We start from the raw sequence: 19,526 nt of genomic DNA on the forward strand, positions 1-19,526 counted from the left end.
TTTGCAATTCGCCCAGCCAATCAGAACTGGGGCACTTTTTTCCCCCAGGAAAGTACCATCTCTCAGCAGGCACTAAAAATGGGGGTAAAAGTTCCTGAGATTAAGTGCTCTTTTTGGTGTGAACGCGACATAAGGGGTACTAACGGAACTAAACGCGAAAAGTACGGGGAAAAGTACTCCGGTCTGAACGCGGCTATTGACTTACATTGGGAAAGAGTGGTCTGTAAATCGTTGGATAATTTTTTTGAACTGAATAAACTACAAAGTATGAACGTTTGTATAACCAGTGGCGTTTTTATATGTACAAAAGTGGTGGGGCACAAAAAACTTAGATGTATAAGCTTCTGCAGTGACGTGCAGTGAGGTTCATGGCTGGTGAGGCACTGGCACTGACTCTTCAGGTTTACAAATATTATATTTTGACCTAAATCCAAAATATAATATTATTTTCAAAAGCTTTTTTTGTCTGATGCTTCGATTAATTTTAAACAGACAGTTCAACAAAAGGATACCCAAAAAATGTAATGTAATGTATCTTCTTGTAGTTTCAAAAGTCTATCATAAATCTAATCGATAGATTTATGATAAAAAAATCATAAAAGTAGGGTAGACATGTGGATGTTATCCGGCTGAACAAAACGTGCATTTATCTAACAGGTACGTTTCCCACAGATCTTATTTCGAGCTATTTTCTAAAATCCTATGGAGAAACCTCATTGCTTTTTTGCAGCTTACTTCCTGGTTTTAGGACGCGTCACTGCAGCTCTCTCGTCTCCTCTTCACACAGCACACTTTTCGCGGCACACGTACTTACAGCCAATCAGCTCTGAATGATGTGAGATGATGTATGGTGGGGATGGCAACTCTGTGCCCCTCTGCTCTTTTTTATTTTGCCACACACATTACATTGAAAAATACTCTGAGCATGCGCAGTGTAGTTTTTACAGTCACCGTTCACTTTGACAGTGAGAGGGAGGGGCATGTTCAGGTTTTGTCCCATATGGCTCAAAACGGCACTGTAGACACTAATTAGAAGAACACAGACTAAAACAGCAATGTACAGACGAATCAGATGATTAAACATGACCTTAAAATATATTTTATATATTTCTTTTTTTGCATCTCTTTGCATTTTTTGTATTCATTATGTGTAATACTTTCTGCTGACACTAGGTGGGGCTGTGCCCCACCTGCCCCTAATGACCAGTCGCCACTGTGTATAACACTTACATTCGGTCCTCAAGTTGTAAAATGTGCTAATAACATTATTCTGAGAGTTATTTTCCTCCGCATTATGAACGTGCATCTATCAAATTAACAGTTGTATTCATTATAATTGTATATGTATACATATATAATAACAAGTTGTATTGTAGTAGGAATGAATGAGGCCCCGCCTCCCACGCTGTATCCAGTTCTTATTACTTGTTTCTTCAAGTCGTTGCGTGTGTTCTTCCTTGCCTTCTTTATAGAGTCTTGGTCTAACTGGTTCTTTTTCAGCGGATTAACTCAGGCTGTTTGACAAGTTTGTATCCACGATACAATATCCCAACTTAGTTCCCAAAATCAACCTCATGAAAATGCCTCCACTAAAATTCAAAGTGCCACAAATATGCCAGGGTTCCAGGGTTAAATACAACAGCATAGCAGCAGTGTGATATAACACGAGGGATCTTGACATAGGAAATTGTGTTTTACTTGTGATACATGTTTGCTTCTTTGCCTTTCATCACATTTGAATATATGTTTGTTTTAGAATACTTTTGGAACTAAAAGTGTTAACATTGATAACAGTGTAAAGAAATAACTCCTTGATATGTTCTTTTTTTGTCCACTGAATTTTAGAATCAACATGTTGTTTTTAAGATTTAATTTGAACTCTGATACAGGTTGCCGAGCTGGTAGCCACTGAGTTCTTCGAGCAGGGGGATAAGGAGAGGCGGGAGCTGAACGTTGAACCCATCGTAAGTGCAGTGTCACATCAGGGTTCTACAAACCTTTAAAAGAAGTAGAACAAAAGCTGTAGTATACCACTGGGATCTTTTTCAATTCAGTTTTCATTTTTGTATGTACTGTGTTCCAGTTTATCACCAAAACACGCAGCATCTTATTTAAAGGGCTAAACTGATGATGCTCAGCTGACGTTTTTGTGTCACCTGACAAATAGTTGCATGTTACAGATCAAGTGGGACTGTCCTGCTAATGGTTCAGAAATGTGGTTCTTGTTGTCTGAAACTCCATATACTGAACACGAAATATGATGTGATTTGGATACATTTCTGCCATCTTTGTATTTCTTTTCCGAACCTTTCACTTTAGGACCTGATGAATCGGGAGAAAAGAGATAAGATTCCCAGCATGCAGGTGTCCTTCATTGATGCCATCTGCACTCAGTTATATGAGGTATATCATCTATTTCTCCTGTAGTGACCACAGATCGCGTAGATTGAAATGAATGAATGCTGGAAAAGTTATTTTGACATTGCCAATGGCATTCGTCCTTTAAATTTGCCACTTGCTAGAAAGATGAATGAATTCTCTATTTTAGTACAATGCTCATTTAATTTTCCCAAGGTAAATAACATCTCTTTGTCTCCGTCACAGACCTTGTCTGGCATGTCGGAGTACTGCTCCCCGTTGTTGGAAGGATGTCAGAAGAACAGGCAGCGTTGGAAGTGTTTGGCCGAGGAGTGTGAGAAGGGGCTGGGTAACGGCTTCATGTGATCCCAACACGAGTTTGATTTTAAACCAACATTAATGTCCATGGTTTTCCATGTCCAACCTGGTCTCACAACATTTCATGAAATGTGCATGATATCTAAACGGACACATATGAGTCTGTGTGAAAAAAGGTTCAGTTCCCAACTTTTACCAAGAGTTTTTCTAAATTAAGAATAATTCCAGTTACCTACAACTTTGATCTTACTTTCATAGGTTTGCCCACCCTTCCTATTTGTGATGATAAGGTTGTACTCACTAAACCTTACAATAAGACTAAGAGCCAGGGACAGCCAAGCTTTGAGTTGAATGCTAACACAAGCATGCTAGCAGAAGCACAATGCTTTCATGCTGACGTTTAGCGCATAGTGTTGCTGTAATGTTTAATGTTTCCTTATTAACAGCTAATAAACAGCTGATTAGCACTAAAGCTAATTATGATGGGTAAGTCATTTGTTTCTGAGCCTCTAGTCATTAACTAAAGTATTGCTTCAGGAAGCGGATCACCAAAGTCATTAGAATTAGTGCTCTTTGAACAATAAATGTCTGTACTAATTTCATTGCAATCCATCTAGTAGATACTGAGATACTAAGTACTGGGGGCCGACTATGGTTTTAAGGTTTTAATGGTTTTGCATAATTTAATAAAACACAAACATCCTAGAAAACAACAGACCAACAGTGCAGGAAGAGGCAAAAAAAAAAACGTGGGCTTATTTAAAGCCTCTACCTAAATAATGTTAAAAATAACAATTTTATATAAACACAAGATCAAGAAACCAACAATTGCTTAAATTCAATAAAAATGTCAAACTTTAAGATCAATATGTACTATAGTTACAATTTTAACATAATAACACTATGAAACCGGGCATCATACAGGGGTCAAAGCAGCGAGGTACACTTCTGGAAGGTGTACCTCGCTGGAAGGCCTGCAACGGATGGTGAATGAACCTCTACAAGTCCAACACTTAGGGGTCCTCCAGGCTAAAGGTTCCTTTGCCACATTAAGTTGGTGTGGTTAGCAGTCTGTGTTGTAGCTAACCGTGAGGCTAACAAAACTCCATGTAAAGGAATGAGTTTGGATGATCTGGCTAAACTTGTTTACATCCCTCCGATCATCCCACAGCACATTTCTGGCCCAGCCGGATTCTGTACCCAGATCTTAGCGAAAACTTTAGTGAGTACGTTACTAAATCTGTGAAAGTAAGACCGAATAAAACATTAAACAAATTGATAAAGTATCTTAAGCTAACTGTTAGCCTACTGTTTCACAAACAGGTATGATCCTTGTTCCAGAGGTCATGCTCATTTTAGGGAAACTTTGTGAGACTTGTCTTCCTGTCATCACATTATTTCATGGCCTTTTTTTATTTTTGCACAGAGTGACTGTCATGTTGAAGTCTCACTTACATTATCTCTCACAGTTAGTATATTTTAGGAAAACACTGAATGGTGATACAGATCTCTGGGGATCAGCACCAGTTTGGTGGAGACAGATATTGTACTGTAGACATATGTACATAATATACATTACATAGTGTCACAATAATCTGAGAAACTTGTTAAGTCTGTCTTCATTCACAGCACTACAAGGGTTTGAGTCTTTTGTAATGTTTCACTCATTGTCTTAACTATTGTGTATTTATTTTTTGTTTTATGTATTTATTAGTTTCTATATTGTAAGGTCAGTCTTTTGTCAACAGCACACAATTCTTGATATAGTAAAAAGCAGTTTTCATATTTAAAAAAAACCTATTTTTGAAGTACCTTTCTTAGGAACAACACGTTCGGGTGCCACTTGGATGTGTACTGTTTTGTATTGCTGTTTCAAAGAAAAGGCCTGTAATTTCGAAAGGGAAATGGGTCGACGTTTTCCACTGCCGTTATGATAGAATAGGAGCAATTCACAATTCAAAGGAATGTTTGTATATTTTTAGAAATGGAAAGATGGAGCAGCCGGACCAGACAGTGTTATGATTTACTAGTATGACGTTTCTTGCATATCCACCAAAAATAGAACAGAACTGAAAATCAACCAATAAGATTGTGTCATCTAGCCTGGGTACACTGTATTGTATAAACACAGTGTCCTATCAAATTGAAATTAATCTTATTAAAGCTTGTCTTCAATTGATATATAAGAAATGTAACACACTTTAAAGACTGGCCAAGAGTTCAGCCCGGGTTAATTAAAGGTCCCATGACATGGCCATTTCTACTGATCATAATTCCATTGTTGAGGTCTACTAAAATAGATTTACACTGTCCAAACTCACATTGGTTTCTCATACAGCATCTCTGTAAAGTATGTATATTCACCAGGTATTCACTCTCTGTCCTAAACGGCTCGTTGGAGCTCCTGCCCCCCCCTCCCCGTGAGCCCAGTGTGCTCTGATTGGTCAGCTCGCCCACTGGCTCGCTGCTGCGAGGAGCTGACAGTGTGAGCTGGCTTACTGGTGTGGTTTCCTGCTTGCTGCGAGACATCTCGAATGGACGCAGGGGGGGCTGAGGGGGCTGCAGCACCTACAGTGTAAGCGCGCCAGTTTTGCCGCGCTGCGAGGCTCCACTAGCACCCCCCCCCCCCCCCAGCGCGTCACATTTTTGCCGCTAAGAGTGTGTGTGTGTGTGTGAGGAGCTCCACGGATTGGTCCATTTGGCATAGACAGGTCTTTTCTGTGTTAGAGTTGTACTCGCTACAGGGTGTACTTTGAGGGTTTGTGGCTCTGCAGACCGTTTACATGCATAAAACCCCTCATAACACACAAGGGGACGGGTAATAACCGGAAAAGCATGACATGGGACCTTTAAATTATTTATCTATTCAAAATGATTATGAATGTATCAGGGCTATAAGCATGACACCGTTTCTTAGTGTTCATTCCTTTATAGTAGAACAGTCCATTTGGAAAGTATAGCAATGTGAAAGTGAAGTAGTCTGAATACCTTCTGGCTACAATTTTAAACCGGTTTCAACCAAGCAGCATCTTTCAACTTCATCAGAGCAATGAGAAACATATTAGTAATAAAGACTTTTGTACACGTTCCACATTTTTGTTCTTTTCTTGTAAATGACAGACCTCAACACATTTCTAAACTAGGACTGGGTATCATTTCAAATTATTTATGGTCATGACAGTACCACGTCCAAGTGTGCCGGATTTTAAGTAGGCAAGACTCAACTTTATTACGTCTGTTGACCCTGTCAACGGCTCACATCTGAACACACAAAGAGCTGCTCGTCGCATTAAAGATTCCCAGCAGAAAACCAACGTGGTAGACGAACAAGATTTATATCTGCAGTTTCACAACACATGGACTTACATCTAACTCTGCTGTTTCTACTGACAGTCACTGCTCCAGCAGGTTCCACTTCTTTCTAGCAGACAGCGATTGGGACAGTAATTGCTGTTGAGCTCTGCCTACAAGCTCTACATCAACTGTCTCAGCTACACTGAGCAGTGGACATCACACACTATGAAACCTGCGTGCAAGTTTTACATATGCTAGGAGGCAGGTTATTTGAGGGTTAGTTAACCTTTAAGCTAAGTCTGGACTGAGTTGCATTTCTGAAGCTCAGTTAAACAGATCATTTCAAGTTACAGTACCTACAAAGTTTCATTAAGGTCAAGCAGGGACCTGCCCAGAGCAGTGTCTGCCCAGGCTGTTATAAAGTGTAGTTAGTATCAGTACGCTCAGTAACACCCAGGTAGATTTTACTAACAGCCCTGTCTTTACTAAAGCACTTATCCAGACACAAGCTCAGAATGTTGTACCAGTGGTTGTTTTGTATCCTAGTACATGTGCCTGACCTCTGTGCTTCTTCAATACTAAATATATATTTCCTTACTGCTTCAGTCTCTGGGTTGTTCCAGAGATGTTGTTTTCTAAGTCTAAAAGTTGCATGTACATTAGAGGGCATTACACCAGAAAGATGTTTTTTTTAGATAAGAGATTTGTCGATGTAATATGCTGATAGGGTACCTTTATAAAGGAGGTGTTCCACATCTGCATCTGTCGACACCACTGAACACTGTGAGCCAAGTAAACTGTATGTTCCAATAAAGATAATGATTATTTTCTGTGGATTTCTTCTATAACATGACATACTGTGTAAACTACAATCCCACATAATCACCTGGAACCAACTAGTGAGGATGCACTGCCACCTTCTGGTCAGAACCGGTTAACCCATGACAATGAAAAACGTTTGAGAAAGACATTTATTTACGACATTTCATAAAAGTTTTACATATAAACCACTATCTTCTAACAGAAGTTGACGACTTAAGAGAAAGAGGAAACAATAAAGGAAAGAAAAGACAGTTGTTCCAAATTGTTGGATCAATGATCATGAGAAATATTTACATCAACATAGACAAACCAGGTTGTTGTCACATTCTTCTCAAGAAGAAAAAGAAAGACACAGGCACGATCAGGAAATGACAGCAGAACAACTTTGGGTTCTCTGTGTGAGAGAGTCTAAACAGAGTCGGTCCTCTTGTACGCCACCATGCTGTTCACCTTGTGGATGGAGGTGGTGAAGGAGCGCAAGCGCACCTCCTCTGACTGGTCGATGATCTGCGGCCCAGACGCCTCCCATTTATCAGGAACCAGCAGGTCTTTGTCTGTGTAGACAAGGAGGTCAAAGGCACCTGGAGAGCAGGAGGCAGAGGTCAGATGGTGAAGGAGAAGTCAGCTGCTTATCATCCACACCTGAATACTAAGGCTTCATCGTTTCCCTCACAAGAGTCTCTTCCTCACTCCTTAGTCTCGCCCCGTAAAATGCGGGGATATCCTTTTACTCAAGCGTTACTTTTAAACGACGCCCTTTACTGCTGGCGTGTGCACAGTCTTATCACCTGTTTATTTTGTTTCCACATGTTTGTTATAATGAATTCGTCCATCTCTTTTTATTCATGATTTTTAATGTATTCTTTTCGGTCCTGTATTTGTTTCCACGTGTAACGTAGGTTTTGGAGTAGCAGTTATAATAATACAAATAATAATAATTGGTGGCTTAATAGCAGGGATGCAAACTCATCAGGTATGAAAAAGGTGACAAGGATCCGAGCCCCCCGACCCCACGGAATAACAGGATTTTAGCAGTCAGAACAACTAAAGCAGTTAATAACAGAAACGCCAAAGAGTCACATCTAATAGACATTTATAAAAGCATTTATTTTAATTGTGTAGCAGTCAGTTTATAATTTTGGCAGCACTGTTGAGCATTTTGAAAATGTATTTTCATGCCTCTGTGCAAGGCTTAGTCTTTCTATCTTTATAGCCACTGGTGTAAAGTAACTAAGTTCATAAACTCAAGTACTATACTTGGGTACAATTTTGAGATACTTGTACTTTATTTAAGTATTTCAATGTTTTGCTACTTTGTTCTTCTACTCCACTACAGTTCAAAGGTAAATGGTGTACTTTTACTCCACTACATGTATTTAATACCTTTAGTTACTTTACAGATGTGGATGAATGATGTGAAATATAATCAAGTGTTAAATCAGACTTTAGTTCCACCTGGAGTAAATTCACAAGCTACCCTGCAGTATACAAAGTCATTCAAACTAGCTGCACCTTTACCAGCTTTGAGAACACTTTCATGATCAATCATTATAAAACATATCATATATATTATTCTGAAATGGACCAATCTGCACAATGACTACTTTTACTGTCGCTACTTTCACTATATTTTGATGAGAATACTTTTCTACTTTTACTTGAGGAACATTTTGAATGCAGGACTTTTACTGTAACAGAGTATTCCTACACTCTGGTACTTCTACTTTTACTCAAGTACAAGACCTGAGTACTTCTACTTTTACTCAAGTACAAGATCTGAGTACTTCTACTTTTACTCTAGTACAAGATCTGAGTGCTTCTACTTTTACTCTAGTACCAGATCTGAGTGCTTCTACTTTTACTCAAGTACAAGATCTGAGTACTTCTACTTTTACTCAAGTACAAGATACTTATACCACCTCTGTTTATAGCCTATGAAAAAAACAATTTGAAAACGAAGGCTAAAGCTAACGTTAGCAGATAGTGACAATGTATGCTAGTTAGCTAGCTCAACGATTCATTAAATAATATTGCGACAGAAAAACTTTCAGTGCACATCACGCTCTGCCGCTCCGACAGGTGAACACCTGAACGGCCCGTTCTAACAGCTGTTCACCAGCGGTCCAGTCTGTGCCACAGTGACTCCGGACCGCACAGTTAATATTAACGAACGCACCGTAGGTAATGTAGCTGCTGAAGCTAGACCCTCATCCCGGAGCAGCAGAGCCTTATACATCCATGAGCAGAGCCGACAGGCAGGAAGACTTCATTATAATATATAAAAAAAGAACACCATGCGTGTCATGATGGCACATAACAGCTCGCGGCAGCAGATTACTCCGGGTCCAAGACCCCCACCATACCCCAAAAATATTTTTATTGCAGATCTACATGAATCACACAAACGACCTATTTTGGATTCAAAACGGCAAATTTCGCCGAAAGGTGACAAGTTTGCATCCCTGAATAGATCTTATATTGTGTTGTTAGAGCTTGTTTCAGATGCACATTCGTATTGGATGGTGTAATTGAAATTCTTCTACAGAAGAGAAAAAATATCACTAAAAGATTTGATAGGCATATTATCCATATTTATAAATCCATTTTACCATTAAACTGTTTGAAGTTCGGTGTCCTTTTCCACACAGATCACCGATAACAACAGTACGTATTATGTGCGAGTAAGTATATTTCACTTTAATGTTTTTATTGAGTAGGATCTCCTTTATTTATATAAAGAGATTTATATATTACATTTGTATTGTATCCCCGCTGTTGTTTCCTCTGTGCTGGAGGAGGGCCGAGATGAGGAGGGACATTGGGATGACCCATAAGACAAACAGTTTGTTGGTAGAAAAGGGTCTGGATACTCACATGGGGTCTCCAGCAGGGGCAGGAAAGTCACTGTGGCAGTTATCTGTCTGATCACCGAGCGGATCTCATCCTGAATGATCTTAATAGACTTCTCTCTGGGAGCACTGGGAAACACATAAGAACAACTGAGTTAACGAACATGCTATTATACTGTCATTGATGTGTGTCTATCACTACTTCCACCTAAAAACAGGGTAACAAATATGTGTTAGTTTTAAATCAAAGACAAGAAAAAAGGACAATGTATTTTGGGATTTAGTCAAGATGAACTAGTCAGGGTTCTTACACCTTTTCCAAAGTCAAATTCAAGCACATTTCAAGCATTTTCAAGGTGCATTTTCAAGCTTTTCAAGCATCTTACAGCTGTTGTAAATTACATATTTATATACACATACTTATACTCAAATGATTATTTCCCTACCTCACATTAAATCAGATGTTCTTTATGCTATAAACAACCAAATGTGTGTTTCATAATAGCATTCTACATGAGGATGGAAAATTAAAAATGTTAGAAAAGAAAACTAAGTTTAATATTTCAAAATGTGTGACCCATCTGTACGTAGACTGGGCATCCCATATAACCTGGCTGAGCCAATATAAAACAATCAGCCAAATAACTTTTCAATATATTATTGATTACTATTTTTGAGGTACTTTTAGGTTGGCAGTAAACACAAGTCAGAGGTAAATGGTGTACTTTGACTCCACTACATGTATTTAATACCTTTAGTTACTTTACAGATGTGGATGAATGATGTGAAATATAATCAAGTGTTAAATCAGACTTTAGTTCCACCTGGAGTAAATTCACAAGCTACCCTGTAGTATACAAAGTCATTCAAACTAGCTGTAACTTTACCAGCTTTGAGAACACTTTGATGATCAATCATTATAAAACATATCATATACAATTATTAGGGATGCTCCGATCGCTAATTTTGGAGCCGATCGCCGGAATCAGTATCGGCCGATACCGATATCGCTCTCTTTCCCTCTCTCTCTCTCCTGACAGCCCGTCAGTATCTCCTGCAGCTCACTGATCCAGTAATGAGCGACCCGACAGTGAAGAATAAATATATTTATAACTAGTTTAGCTTGTTCCAGAGGTAGATAAAATAGCTAAGTGTGTTAGGTCTAACTCTTGTGTGTTCTGCTCCGCTCACCGGTCCGTCACAGCGGGTGGAGCTGCAGGATTTCTGCTTCACACACACGTTGCATACCGCTATTTTATTGTCATTTTCGGACACTTAAAATACTGCCAGACTAGTGAAGCCATTTTGGCGAGCTTGTTTTGCCGCGCACAGAGAAAAGTGTCATGTATTTTACATGCAACGATAGCCTAATCTAAAATGCTCTACTATGGCGTACCTTTCGTGTGGTGTGTGGCTCGTCAGCGCAGACTCTCGCATCGTTATTGTTGCACACTTTGCAGGAGGCTACTCTTGGGCTTCGCTTGACCCTCGTCTTAGCCATGGCTTGTATTTGTCTTCTGCTAGCCAACGCTCGTTGACACGGCAACCTCCTGGCATACTGTCATCTATCACTCTCATCAGAATGCCCAGGTCACACACGTAACAAACACACTTGCCGGTCACGCGCATTGCGCGGGAAGGCCGGAGCGGAGCTGTTTTATGTAAAAGCGAAGCAATTAAGCGCGCTCCGACTTCTTTATTTTCTTTTAATCTAAAAAGCGAGGTAAAGCATTTACAATTTCAAGCACTTTATCCCAAATTCAAGCACCATTCCCTAAATTCAAGCACTTTTCAAACCTTGAAAACACCTCGTACAATTTCAAGCATTTTCAAGGATTTCCAGCACCCGTACGCACCCTGCTAGTGTGTGTTCATCTTAATAAAGTAACATTGAGCAACAGTGTGGCTCATTGATGTGTTTTAATGGTTTTTGCTGTCTGAAAACTAACTATTGTTATTTTTATAGTTCTCTGGACCACCAAAATATTAAAAGCTAAAAAGGTATATCAGATTTTGGATACACACACCTAATATTTTCAGTAGATACATCCATCATTGACTTTGACATGAGTGCCACCCACTGGACTTTAAGTGCACAACACATTTTACCATTGGATATGACAATTCTATCAAACTTAAATCCTTTGTTATCACCTACACTACAGATTAAAATATGTGAAAGAATTCCGCTGAATAGAAATCACAGTATTCTGACCTGCTCTCCTTGGCTGATTTGTCACAGTCGATGTCAAACTGCCATCTCTCCAGCACCTCGTTGGTTTCCAGACATGTGATCACCAACACAAACTTCTGCACTGTGCACTCAAACAGCCACTCTGCAAAAGAGACAAACACATTTACTTACACTGCATGTAATAGCCTGAAAATAATCCAATACCAAAATGCCATTTATGACAGTACACAATAGATATTAAAAACAGTGGACATAAGCATGGATTCTCTAAGTCAACTTGGAATGACTTAGGGACTGAGAGCTTAATTTACATACGTCTGCTTCCTGTTCTGTTAACATTGTTTTACATATTTGTAGTGTGATACAAGATTGTTTTCATATGCAGTCTCAAAATGCTGATGCTGTAAAAAAAAAGATCATGGCCATTTTAAATCAGAACTTGTTCTGAAAATATTTTTCCAAAGCAGCTTGAGTGCTTAGATAAATGCAGCAGAATGGCAAGTTGAACATGTGCTTTAAAATATCAGATGTAAGAATAGTGAAGTACAGCTAAAACAATTACTTGAACGATACATTCTCCAACAGAAAATGATTCACAGCTGTTTAGATGAGAGAATGTGTTGCTATTTCTCATCTTCAATTCTAGTTACCTTAAAATATTTGGGTTTGGAATCAGGCTAGACCAGGGGTTTTCAAAGTGTGGGAAGGTGAGCCTCCCCTCAGAGAACACAAGAACAGCCGCGCCCCCCCTCCCAATTAATAATTTATTGTTATCTCTGTGGTCAGAAACCTGGAGGACTGAAATATTTTATCGTTGGCATATTCATGGCCATTCATCCAATGTTATCTAGTAGATACAATGTTCAACGGGTACAGTAAAAGAGCCAAGAGTGATTAATAAAACAAAGCAATGCTTCGGCCATATGGTGAACCACGATGATCCATAAAAGCCTTAAAGGGGACCTATCATGCAAAAATGCATGATCTGTTTGGTATTTAAAAAAAAAAAAAGTATAAATATGCCTTATATAGGTATGGTCCTACACTATATTATTAAAATATAGCATGATAGGTCCACTTTAATGCAAATGAAAGTTCAGGGTTCACTTGTCCCAGTGTTATGACACCACCTATAGTGGAAATCCCCTGGGAAAACCAGGCGGTGAAATCCTAAATGTGAGTCATTAAAGGGCTATAGAAAGCATCCTCTGAGCTACCTTTCAGTTGAGACACCACGTTGGTCAGGTAGTTCTTCAGTTTGGGATCAGTGGTCAGCTGAAGGCTCATGTCGTAGTGGGTGATCCTGCTGAATGTCTCTGGAGGATAAATGCCCCTCTGGTACAGGATGCTGTTGATGCCAAATGCTGTGGGGGAGAGACAATCAAAATGTCATAATACGTTATATTGTTCCTCACGGGAGGCGTGTGGTGCAGTGTGTTCTGTGTTGGTTTTCGGGTCAGGTGGTCACAGGTTCAAACCCCACTGCAATCAGCATGTCGTTCTGTCCCAGGGAAAGACACTTCACCCCAAATTGCTCCTGTGGGGATTGCCCACAGTATTGAGTATGTAAGTCGCTTTGGATAAAAGCGTCTAACAAGTGACATGTAATGTAATTTAGAGGTGTGGGCTGATCTAGATTTGCTCGCTTCCTGGTGCCAATAACAAAAAAAAGCAATTCATATTCTGGGAAAATACAGAAATGACAAAAGTAAGACAAATATGAAAACTATAGCTATTTGATATTTTAAATGATATTTCAAATGTTTCTATAACAGTATTCCCATTTTGTGTAAGGACACGTTCATGTTTTTAGCATGGACTATTTGAAATGTCATATGTGGGAAAGAAAATGTCCTCCAATTCTAGAATGGCCATGTAACGTTAGAAATGCTGCCATACTGAAAAGCAAAAGATACTTAGCGACCATCGTTCATTTCCAAAAACGTTAGAGATCTAATGACTTCGGCATAAAACTCATTTTTACTAAAAAAATGTGGTTATTCTAATTTGATCTGTTGAGCGGCTTTTGGTGCACTGGAAAGGTTCACCAGGAAAGTCCGGGTGGGCGGTGCATTTATACATGGGTACACTTCATGGATGTATAATAAGAACGGTACACTTACGTAGGAACACGTTATAGCCTAAAGTGTAGTACAAAAACAAAATACAAATCGAGTTTGGTTGATTGTTGCGTGCTCAAATATAAAGTAAAGCGTAATCTACCAACACATTTCAGATAATGGAGCAATGCTGAGCGTTCCAAACTAACAATACACAGGCCTGTTAGCACATTAGCACTGCATGTCTGTCGAGAGCGCTCGAAGGGAGCTAAAAACAACGTTTTTAAATAAATACTTACAGAAGAAATCGGCCACAAGCTCGGCGCTTCCCTTCAGAGTAATTCCGTTCAACGTGCTCGTCATTTTCTTACTCGTTTTGAATATTCTAGACAATTAACCTTTGTTGTTTTTATTCGGTCTGAGCTTCAACTACCCGCCGTTCAGTTTGAAATGTGTCGGCTCAGTATGCTTGCGCATGCGCGGGAGATTGCGGGTCATAGTTGATCACGTGTCAAATAACGCTTACATGTTTCTAGCACCGGAGGGCGGCAGTTCCTAATAATACCTATGCTCTGTTTTCTGAAATGTGGGTGTCAATTTGATGTAAACATTTTTTAGACAGCGTTTTCTAGCTTTATCATTATCATGACATCTGTAATTAACTGTAAATGTAAATATTACATTTAGATGTAAGCTAAATACGAATGTGTAGGTTTAAGCAGAAGTATTACTTGGCCTTTCCTTCGGGCAGTTTATTTTACCTTTTTCCAATTAAAAGTTACACATTTGTGTCGCCCATGGGTTTATCAAAGCAAGCCAACATTATCTGTAATTTCTCCATATTTTGTCTAAAGCTTTAGCAAACCCAACTGCAAGTCTTTGTGTCCACTTATTAATTTAATTGGATGAGTTATATGATGACTATTAGTCATTTCTTTCAGGAAACTTGGAATCCTGTCTTGACATGACAATGACCGTCTTGAGGTTGTTGTGGAGGGTCTTGTTTTTGTTTTACTGAAAGCTGCTTCAAGACACAACAAAAATACTAAACAACATGAGGTGAAATGGAATTGGTTTTGATCTTGTCATACTAACTCATTTACTTTCTCTTCTTCTTTGAAAGCATGGGTTTTATAAAAACACTGGAATGCCAGGAACATTTCCACAGATAAAGGTTGGTACTTTAGTGAGAAGTACGAAGCTGTGATCCAAAGCGAGAACAAAAAAAAGAAGTAGAAAAGCTTGCACAAGGAGCTGCTCACAAGGACATCAGTCTCAGAGCTTAGAACCAAAAGGACATATTTTAAAAAGAGCTCCCTGAATACTTAGTGCCACAAGAAGGAGCTCTCAGGTAGGGAACGCTTTAACACAGCCTCTCAGAAAAGTTGGTTTACTTCCAAAAAGGAGGAACATCCTGTGACAGAAAGCTGAGGACTCACTCACTGGAGAAAATCAGTGTACTGCATTCAGGTCTGAATGGAGGATAACTAAAGAAGGGATCAAGGGAGAGCACTCGGATTCAGGTTTTTTGAAGGCCTTCTCGAAGAAAAAGAGTTTCTGAACTATGCTAAGATGGTTAAATGTAGCTACACATAAAACAAAACATAATAATAACCATGTAACACTTTGATCAATCTGCAACTGTCACAACCAGATGAAGAAGTCAGGCAAACTGTTATCCCTTCAGCAGTGGAAGTTAGTTTCTGGTCTTTTTTTATTTGAGCCCAGCCTACAGCTTTGACAGCTAAATGTTGGAACACTGACTTTAAACCCAGTGAGAAACACAACTGGTGTCGCGTTAACAAGTATCTGCTGGTCTTAACCAACACCCCTATGGTTTTATATCACAAGACCTCACTTCACATGTCTCGTAGCAGAGACTGTGGGTAGGCATGCCGGCTCCAAACCCTCTCTAAGAACAATTATACTGTGGCATCAAAATTATAGGATTCAAGATCATTTATTATCATTCAGAAGCACAGGGTGCACACTGATATGCAGTTGTCTAGTCCATGATGCAAAATGACAAACAAAACAGAACAGTTTGATTCCTGTAGTGCATGTTTGACTTGCAACAGGAGGAATGCAAGCAGCAGAAAAAAAGTGAATTCTCCATGCAGATAAAATGGACAGCATCTTTTACGTAAACAAATTGAAATCAAGAAGACATTGTAACTCACTTGATGTTGACAAAAGTACAAAGCATCAGGGAGCACCACAGCTGGATCCTGGATGCAAAGATGGAGCCATCCCTCTTTAACCTTCTTGTTGTCCTTGGGTCAAATATGACCCATTATTAAAAGAAAATGTAATGTCAGAATAAGGGGTATACTTTCATCTAATTAGCACAAATATAACATGGATTGTTCCATACATTCTTGCCAGAAACATTAATAATCTCTACTCACACTGAATAATGGGTTTTTATCATTGGTACATTTTGATATCAATTTCTGACTGAACTTTGATATACACCAGTATATAAATACATCTTTGCTTTCCCTCTATCCTAACTATAGTAAAACATATTCAACATTTAGATTTTTTTTAAACTAAAAAATAAAGTTTTCTAAGTTATCTAAAATGGAGTAACAAAGAATAGGATAAGTATGTTATTTTTATATTCCACAAATATATAACAAACATGGAGATGAAAAAAAGTTCAGTTTACAGTCCACTGAAATCTATTATTGCTCACATACACATACATACATTACCCCTTTCCTTCAAGTCTTGGCAAATTATACATAAATACAGACATTCATTTAAATTCTCTGACGTTTCCCTGGGTAGTCGGTACAGGTATGCTTACAAATCCGAAACAGGTGCTAGTTCAAATTAAATATAAAAGAAAATAATACCCAACCAAAATTAATATGTAAATAAAATAAATACAAGAAAAAACATAAAAAGGAGGTGTTTAGAGCTCAGATATCACTTGTGTTATCGGTTTCCATCTTCTCTCAAATGTTTCTAGTTTCAGTTGTAGTCTTGCTGTAGTTTTTTCCATAATAAAGACCTTTTTTGATCTGTCTCTCCATTGTGTTATGTTGTGGTTTCAACCACGAGATTGTGATTGTGATCATTTTCCTTGCTGTCAGGAGTAGAACCAGGGGCGTTTCCTGGACCTGGAAACATTCGGGGCTTAGCCCACAGTGGCGGCGCCAGAGATGTTCTTTTGGGGGTGCTGTGGGGTAGCTTGACGTTTCATAGAGGGTGCTCAAACATGTAGGGTTTCCCATTAAGGTACCGGGCTACAGTGGAATGTTCTACTGCAACACTCCCCACACGCACACGCTCAGTACACCTGTTACAATGAAGGCTCGATAATCAGCTCACAGCATATAGGTGTAAGCAGGGGTAAAGTGCTATTTCTTTTAAGTGGGGGGTGGACCTAACCTCCTCTAGGGGGGTCCGGGGGCATGCTCCCCCGGGAAGATTTATTTTTAAATATTGAAGTTAAAAGCATCAATCTGGTGCACTTTGAGAGCAAAATGAAGAGATCTATGGATACATCTCTCAACACCCATATGAAACAGAACTGTAAACAGATTTACTTTTTCTTTATGGATATTTTACAAATCACTCCCCTTTAACTCTATTCTTGTTTTACTGTCATATAGTATTTCATTTTTAGTGAGTTACTCAGATGAGTACCAGGAGACAGCGTTTGGTACTCAACCCACAGGAAGCGTGGTCCTCCTCAGTGTCTCCTTCACTGTCCTCTATTTACACTTCTTGCATGCTAGATGATGAAGATGATGAAGATGCACCTCCCTGTCTCTTTTTAAGCCTCCGATTTGCTGTCTCCAAAACTTGTTGCCAAAACTGTGAAGTCCTTGCATTTCCCGAGGCCAAGTTGAAGGATCAAATACTAAGAAATTATCACATGACTTGAAGTCATATCTGATTTCAGATGTGGGAAGTTACTAAGTACACTTATTCAAGTATTATACGTAAGTACCATTTTGAGATATTTGTATTTTACTTGACTTTGATGCTACTTTGTACTTCTACTCCACTACAGTTCAGAGGTAAATGGTGTACTTTTACTCCACTACATGTATTTCATACATTGTTACTTTACAGATGTGGATGAATGATGTGAAATATAATCAAGTGTTAAATCAGACTTTAGTTCCACCTGGAGTAAATTCACAAGCTACCCTGCAGTATACAAAGTCATTCAAACTAGCTGCACCTTTACCAGCTTTGAGAACACTTTCATGGAATGGAATGAACCCAGTTTGATCTGTTTTAATTAATTTAGTTATATATTTCTGCATTCTTTTGGCCATTATGCTTGTCAGAATTTGTAGATCATTGCAGAGTAAACTTACAGGTCTATATCCATCACATAAAACTGGATCTTTTCCTTCTTTATGCAAAACTGATATGATGGCTTCAGGTGTTATTTCCCCTCTACATTTTTCTACACGTTTTGACTTGTGAATAAGTGTGCAGTGTTCTGTAATTTGCTTCACTAACTCATGGCACTAATCGTGTGTTTCAGGGGAGGTGTTTCTCTCTGGATTAGAAACTAGTTTTCCCCTCCGGGATAAAACGATAATATAACGTTAGCAATTAGCATGCAAGCTGGACATAATGCTACCTCTAACAATACATTGTAGTTGCTATAATTTCAAGTCATTTGCAACATTCATTCTACATGTTAATGGTAAAAGCTTAAACAGTTGATTACCTGCATGCCACAAAGACTGATGTTCTAATATTTTTTGCACATTTAAGTAGAAATGTAATTGAAATTCTATTTATTTTTCCTTTTTTTTATTGATTGTTATAATTGTACTCAGCCATGTTATGTTAGATGTCAATCCACTTACACTGTAACTACTCTGGCCTTGAAAGAAGGTTACACATCTAACTGATGTCCACTAATCCCTATAAAACAAAGTTCAAGCATACATTAAGCACAAAACAATAAATAAGGGCACTTTGATATTTATTTTTTATTTGATATTATTTGATCCTATCTTATCTTCTACTTTACACCTGCATTTTGTACACTGTCCCTGCCTGCACCATGTCCAATGTTGAACAATGTTGTCTCGTTGTTGCGATTAAACTGATCTTGTATCTTGCTTATTTCACCTTAGGAAAGCGGGCACGCGATGACAGCTTCCTTGACACCATCATGGCGATGGACTGCCGTGCCATGGTCAGCAAGGAGAATGAGGACCTGCGTGCCAAGGAGATGCACGACGAACGGCTGCTGCATTCACACAAGGCCCAGGAATCGGACGACCAGCTGCTCATGGTGATGCAGCGCCATGCTGACTCGGCGGCGCGCCAGGTGGAGGTGTCGGCGCGCCAGGTGGAGCAACAAAATACCTTTCAGGCTGGGCTTCTGGCAGTGCAAAGCGAGCTGATTAAATCCAACAGGCCTTCAATAAAAAAATTAAGAAAAACTTGTCGTCGTTGATAAACTGTACAATGACTTGTTGGGAGGCGTGTGGTGCAGTGGTCTGGTGCGTTGGTGTTCGGATCAGGGGAGCACAGGTTCAAACCCCACTGCAGTCAGCATGTCGTTGTGTCCCTGGGCAAGACACTTCACCCCAAATTGCCTACACCTGGGACAGTTAATTTTGTATTATTGTGATTATATATATA

General features: G+C 39.1%; 2 protein-coding genes across 2 annotated transcripts in view; one reads left to right on the forward strand and one right to left on the reverse strand.

The window, feature by feature from the left end:
* Window positions 1-4,936, forward strand: part of pde5ab (phosphodiesterase 5A, cGMP-specific, b) — a 61,682-nt gene extending 56,746 nt beyond the window's left edge. Inside the window, 3 exon segments of the mRNA XM_034130882.1 lie at window positions 1,890-1,964; window positions 2,320-2,403; window positions 2,605-4,936. Of these exon segments, the coding sequence (XP_033986773.1) occupies window positions 1,890-1,964; window positions 2,320-2,403; window positions 2,605-2,724 (279 nt within the window). The 3' untranslated portion in view covers window positions 2,725-4,936.
* A 1,986-nt stretch (window positions 4,937-6,922) lies between these two features.
* Window positions 6,923-14,388, reverse strand: mad2l1 (MAD2 mitotic arrest deficient-like 1 (yeast)). Its single transcript, XM_034130891.1, has 5 exons — window positions 14,195-14,388; window positions 13,053-13,199; window positions 11,857-11,977; window positions 9,667-9,770; window positions 6,923-7,373 (listed from the first exon to the last, which is right to left on the reverse strand). The coding sequence occupies exons 1-5, from the start codon at window positions 14,256-14,258 to the stop codon at window positions 7,201-7,203; spliced, it is 609 nt and encodes a 202-aa protein (XP_033986782.1). The 5' UTR covers window positions 14,259-14,388; the 3' UTR covers window positions 6,923-7,200.
* Between the last annotated feature and the right edge of the window lie 5,138 nt (window positions 14,389-19,526).

The sequence above is a fragment of the Trematomus bernacchii genome, unplaced genomic scaffold (genome assembly GCF_902827165.1).
Source record: "Trematomus bernacchii unplaced genomic scaffold, fTreBer1.1, whole genome shotgun sequence".
NCBI classification, from domain to species: domain Eukaryota; kingdom Metazoa; phylum Chordata; class Actinopteri; order Perciformes; family Nototheniidae; genus Trematomus; species Trematomus bernacchii.

Excerpts from the sequence above, each read along its gene's own strand:
- mad2l1 (XM_034130891.1), bottom strand. The coding sequence starts at position 14,258 with ATGACGAGCACGTTGAACGGAATTACTCTGAAGGGAAGCGCCGAGCTT. Across the intron at positions 13,200-14,194 it reads GCTTGTGGCCGATTTCTTCT|CATTTGGCATCAACAGCATC; the intron begins GTAAGTATTTAT and ends TCTCCCCCACAG. Across the intron at positions 11,978-13,052 it reads CGTGGTGTCTCAACTGAAAG|AGTGGCTGTTTGAGTGCACA; the intron begins GTAGCTCAGAGG and ends TCTCTTTTGCAG.